Source organism: Gavialis gangeticus, unplaced genomic scaffold (assembly GCF_001723915.1).
Source record: "Gavialis gangeticus isolate Ggan-Ray unplaced genomic scaffold, GavGan_comp1, whole genome shotgun sequence".
In the NCBI taxonomy this organism is placed as follows: domain Eukaryota; kingdom Metazoa; phylum Chordata; order Crocodylia; family Gavialidae; genus Gavialis; species Gavialis gangeticus.
In genome coordinates this window covers 59,605,049-59,611,163 of record NW_017729032.1, presented here as the reverse complement: position 1 = coordinate 59,611,163, position 6,115 = coordinate 59,605,049, and the positions used below count along the sequence as shown (strand labels likewise).

General features: G+C 46.4%; 1 protein-coding gene across 1 annotated transcript in view; it reads left to right on the top strand.

Annotated features, from left to right (window-relative positions):
• The window catches only part of PROSER1 (proline and serine rich 1), a 26,941-nt gene that overhangs the window by 13,437 nt on the left and 7,389 nt on the right, over positions 1 to 6,115 (top strand). The window contains exons 9-10 of the mRNA XM_019524336.1: positions 2,619 to 2,714; positions 2,813 to 2,857. Coding sequence (XP_019379881.1) covers positions 2,619 to 2,714; positions 2,813 to 2,857 — 141 coding nt within the window. The remainder of the gene's footprint in view (positions 1 to 2,618; positions 2,715 to 2,812; positions 2,858 to 6,115) is intronic.

Genomic DNA, 6,115 nt, shown 5'->3' with positions numbered 1-6,115 from the left:
CAACTTCCAAGGGAAGTGGTGCTCGGTCCTACCTTGGGGGTCTTCAAAAGGAGGCTAGATAATCACCTAGCTGGGGTCATTTGATCCCAGCATTCATTCCTGCCCATGGCAGGGGGTCAGACTTGATGATCTGCTCAGGTCCCTTCCGACCCTACCAACTTTGAAACTGAAAAAAAACTTGACAGTTTTAGCTTGATGGAAGTCATATAGTTTCATAGTTTCTAGGGTCGGAAGGGACCTGAGCAGATCATCTAGTCCGACCCCCTGCCATGGCAGGAAGAGCACTGGGGTCAAGCGACCCCAGTAAGGTGGTCATCCAACCTCCTCTTAAAAACCCCCAGGGTGGGAGCCTGCACCACCTCACTTGGAAGCTGGTTCCAGACTCTAGCCGCCCTGACCGTGAAGTAGCGCCTCCTGATGTCCAACTTAAACCTTCCCTCCGCCAGCTTGTGACCATTGTTCCTGGTCACTCCTTGCGGCGCTCGGGGGAACAGGGACTCCCCCAGTTGCAAAGATAAAATGTGCATATGCACCCATTTTGGGATTTATGCATTTGTTTCTTATGTCTGATGGTTTCTCTTCACTGCAGTACCTCGGCTGTAGAATAAACCTATATGGTAGCTGCAGCACAGTAGTTCAATGTGGTTGCGCTAAGGGCCTCTTTATACATGCAGGTAAAGGTGCAATGGGATCTAGTTCGTGACCCATACAATCACACCTCCTGCCATGCCAGATGTGCATAGCAGGAGGCATGATTGTGGGATCATGTACCCCATCAAGCCTTATTGCTGGTGCAGGAGGAGCCTAATCCCTTAAACACTTTTTGACCCACATAGTTATTTTTGTATTGTGTTCTTTCTGTCTGCTCTTTCTTATAAGCAAGCATAGAATTGAAAGGAAAAGCTTACTCTCCTAGACTACTTCAGAGAGCAGGAATTTCATTCATTCATCCTGGTTTCCAATTCACTCTGTTCTGTGAACCAGCAGAAAGCTGCTCTTGTAAAAACTTTCATTGGAACACAGACCACTCAGTCTAACATCTGGCATTTGACTAGTACAGCTTAGAGTTTCATAGTTTCATAGTTAGTAGGGCCTGCCCTGCTGCCCCCTGATCGTGCAAGTGGCCCTCCTCTGGACCCTCTCCATGTTGTCCACATCCCTCTTGAAGTGCGGCGCCCAGAACTGGATGCAGTACTCCAGCTGCAGCCTGACCAGTGCCACATAGAGGGGGAGGATCACCTCCTTGGACCTGCTCGAGATGCATCTGTGGATGCACAACAAGGTGCAGTTGGCCTTCGTGACTGCATCCCCACACTGCCTGCCTATATTCGTCTTGGCATCAATGATGACTCCAAGATCCTTTTCTGCCTCTGCACTGACGAGAAGGGAGTTCCCCAGCCTGTAGGTATGCTGCTGGTTCTTCTTCCCCAGGTGCATCCCCTTGCACTTGTCAGTGTTGAATCCCATCCTATTCTCATCTGCCCACCCCTGTAACCTGTCTAGGTCCGATTGTAGCCTATTCGTCCCTTCTAGCATGCCCACATCCCCCCACATCTTACTGTCATCAGCAAATTTGAACAGGGTGCTTTTAACCCTCTCGTCCAAGTCACTGATGAAGATGTTGAACCAAGCCCTGGGGGACCCCACTGCCCACATCCCTCCAGATCGAAAATGACCCACCCACCATCACTCTCTGGGAGTGGCCCTCCAGCCAGTTAGCGACCCATTTGACTGTGTAGGTGTCAACACCACAGTCCCCTAGTTTTTTAATGAGAATGGGGTGAGAGAGAGTGTTGAAGGCCTTCCTGAAGTCCAGAAAGACTACGTCCACTGCTACCCCTGCATCTAAGGGTTTGGTGACCTGGTCATAGAAGGCCACCAGGTTGATCTGACAGGACCTGCCCCTAATGAACCTGTGTTGGTTGCCCCTAAGCATAACCTCCCATGCTGGCCCCTTGTGGACATGTTCCAGGATAATTCAAAAAGCTTACCCAGGATCGAGGTTAGACTAACTGGCCTATAGTTTCCCAGGTCCTTCTTCCTCCCCTTTTTGAAGATGGGAACCACACTGGCCTTCTTCCAGTCCTCTGGCACCACACCAGAGCACCATGAGTGTTCGTAAAGTTGTGCCAGGAGTCCCGCAATGACCTCAGCTAATTCCCTCAGCACTCTGGGGTGGAGATCGTCAGGACCTGCTGATTTAAATACATCCAGTCCCTCTAGAAGTTCCCTGACTAGATCCTCACTGACATTTGGCCTGGGTGTGCCTCCCCTGGGGCCTGAGGGGGTCCCTGTGGGGTGGGGGCATTGATCTGGTCCCTGCTCAGGAAAATGGAGGCGAAGAAATTGTTACATAGGTTAGCTTTGTCATCTGGTGTGACGACCAGATTTCCTAGTGTGTCCTGCAGAGGCCCCACGTTGCCCAGTACCTTCTTTTTGCCCCCTATGTATTTAAAAAAGGACAAATTGGTTTTGTTTTAGAGGATTAATTGGTTTTGTTTTAATCTACTAAAAAGTTTACCACCTCGAATATGTTCTTTTAAAGGAAAGATTTAACTCATCTGCTGTTAAGCAATTTATGTATTAACGGGCATATATTTAATGGTTGTGTTTTTTAGGTGCTTACAACAATGCAGGTCTAGTTTCCATGGCAAATGTTATAGCTCCTGGCTTGCCAGCTCCTCCACCATATACCCCTAATCAAGTGGTATCAGGTAAAGTATGTTTGTCTATGAAAGTAAACAGGGATATTTTGATTTTTTTTCCCAATTAATTGCAGCTGGATAATAACTAGTTTTCATTCTCTGTGTAGAAAATGAAGACCTTTCCAATCAGACAAAACCTTCCCAAAATCAAGGTAAGGTGCATCTTTGCAGGGAAAGTGTGCTCTATTTCAATGTAATTTCTTTCTTTTTAGAAACCATAAATTATTTTTAAACCTCAAGATCTTTTTTTTATTGAGGCCTGATTTTAAGTTTCTAAAGGGGGTTTTCAAATGTTACCTAGACACCAACGCCCAATGAAATAACGCATCAGTGGGCTCTTAAAAATTGCAGTTGTTTTCCACTGCAGTATGTTTAAGTGCCTTTAAACATCTGCCCATATTACATAGATCCACTCAAACTTTGCATTTTTAAGTGTGTGCACAATTGTCTCGAAAATAGGCCATTGACCTAAGAGACCGTACTTTGAGTGCATTAAAATGACATGAATAGTAACTGTTGGTACTTGCTTTTTGTTTAATTTAGGGCCTGACCGTGTAGTAGTTAGACAAACAAGAGTCAAATGGGAAACTTGAATGCAGAACCAATAGATTTTTATTATATGTTCATACTGTCTAGCTTGTAAAAATCCACATGTGGAGAAGCTTCCTCCCCACTGGTATGTGTGTCTGTACTCTCTTGTCTTCTACTTAAATTTCAAACTCTTTAAGGCAGTGTCTCTCTCTTCTCTGGCTTTGAACAACACTCAGGATCCATGAGTAAGTCTCCTTGGCATCATGGCAATACCAATAAATAATGATGGTGAAACTCATGGTCTACTGGTCACATGGCTGATGTGAGCAGCTATGCCAATGAGAAACCAAACTAATCTAAGTTATTTTTTAAAATTTGAACTTATCTTCAGTTTTGTAGGCCAACAAAATAAAGGGACTAAGTTTAATATTGCCATTTCAAAGCGTTCTGGGAATATACTCTCTTTATGCTTTCTCTTCCCCTCTCCTATGCCCAGTTATAGGTGTACCAGTAGTAATATTTAGAGGTGCATTTTGATGTAGCCGTGTACTTACATGTTAGTTATACAAGAAAATCAGTACCCAGAAACACAATTCCCAAAATAATTCTTGGGTACATAGACCTGCATTTCTCTGATATTGACTTGGACTCAGAACCAAGGGTGAAGATTATTACTTAAATCTTTAATTTCAAGGTTAGGGGGAGTTGGGAGAAGAGCTCATGTTTTGGGCTTGTGGTTCCTGGCTTGTAGCAAGGAAAAAGGAAAATTATTTTATTTGGCAATGGCTAAGATGTTTAAGATTTTTTTAAAATAGAAAACAAATATTTGCAGATCAGTCTAAACAATGCCCTAAAATATTAGAGTTGAGTGGTTTGTTTGTTTGTTTGTTTTCTTGCCACTGCGCAGCACCAGCAGAATCTGGAACCAGGGGTGCTGCCCACCAGCACAAGCAAGGACCTGAGGGCAGCTTGCCCAGGACCTGCTGGGAGGACGAGGCTGCTTCTGCACAGCATCCCCTGTGGAACCTTGGAGATGCATTCTGGCCCCGCAGACCCTCACTGAGCCACACTCAGGCCCCGGTCTCTGCTGGCAGGCATCACCCAGGCCTGTGGGGCCAGTGCATCTCCCAGGTGCCATGGGGAGTGTTGTACGGAAGCAGACCTGCCTTCCTAGCACCGTGCCGCAGGCTCTGGGCAAGCCATGCTAAGGCCCTGGCAGCTCCAACTGCCTGGTGGTGCCAGGTGAGTGGGTAGGACTGCTTTTGCCCAGCAGCCACCACAGTTTGAGTGGGGTTCATCCAGCCCCTGCCTCCAGGGGATGGAGCCTGGCTGTGCACCTCCACGCTGTCCTGTCCGACCCTGCCATCAGGGCTCCTGGAAGCTGTGGAGGGTGGGGTAGGAGGAGAAAGGGAAATGTGCATCAGGAGGCTTGATGGCAGGGCAGGATAGCATGGATGTGCACAGCCAGGTTTCATCCCATGCCCCTCCCCCGATGCAGATACGGCTGGCAGGTGCCTGATCCAGGCGGGGTGTGGGGCTTGAGGGTGGGCTGGGGCTAAGGAGTGTGCTTGTGTGTGTATGTGCAGCCCTCAACAGCTTGCCAAAACTCATTAAGTGGCCTTCCATCCCAAATAATTGCTCACCCCTGGATTAGGCATAAAAGAAAGAAACTTTCTGTGCGACAGTTACACCAGCAGTGAATTTGGCCTTCTGGATCAATGTTCAACAAAAGGTTATTTAGGAGATAACATTTGTTATTTAAAACATAAGGGTCAGTTGCTAGTGAATACTACCTGCCTCACTTTTTCCCCCCACAAGGAAACATGTTAAATTGGGTGAAAACTAAATCCTGATATGCCTGGATTCAGACTTAGTGCCTGTATGTCCACTAATCTGCTATTGCGCCATCCTGCTTTCCTCCAGTGAGCACTGCTGACGTCTTTATTTTACTGTGGTGTAGGGTTCATATAAGCAGAACTTCATGGTGTTAATGTAACCCATTGGTGCTGAGAAATCGGAGGCTTGATGCTTATTGGGAACAAACTACGCATAAAAGCAAGTCTCTAGAAGCAAGTTTTATTTTGAGCGTAATAAGTTTCAGTCATGATCTATGACACAAACTGTGTTTCAGAATCAAATAATGAAAGATTTCAATCTACATACCAGTAAAGATTAAAAGTAAAATCTCTTAAGGCCTGTACTAGACATGCAGGTAAGACAAAATAGGATTTAATGCACAGTCCAGTTTTAGTACTTCCTGTCATGCCACACATTTGTAGGATCACACATCAGATCCCATCATGCCTTATTGTTGGTGCAGTGGGGAGTCTGGGATCATGATCCTGGGCTCCCTCTGCACTGGAAAATAGCAAACTCCTACAGCTAGGAGCCCCATGGATCTGGGACCACATGGTGTTTCTATGTTCCCCCACTCTTCCAGCTGGGAACCCTATCGGGTGTCAGGACTCCCAGCCACAAGGGTGCATCTAGCTCAGGGGTGGGCAACTATTTCAGCTGGAGAGCTGCTTAATGAGTTTTGGTGAGCTGTCAAGGCCTGCAAGGGTAGCCTTGCCCTTTAAGAAGCGCCCTGCCCCCTGTTTGCCATCTTGGGGCCACAAGTCCTGCCCTCTAACCCCTGACTTTTGCCACCAAAGTCCCTCCCCTTGCCCCTGGAAGTACTCCTTTTCGGGAGGGGGTTTGCCATCTTGGAAATGGGGGGGGGGGTGAATTATATACTAAAAATCAAACATCCACAATAACATTAACTTTATTTAAAAAAAATATTTGTGTCCTTATTTGTTGCATTTGCATTGTGTATATAGAGGTGATGCATAATAGCTAAACATGAAGTCTTACTCTTGTGTATTGCAGAGGGGGGT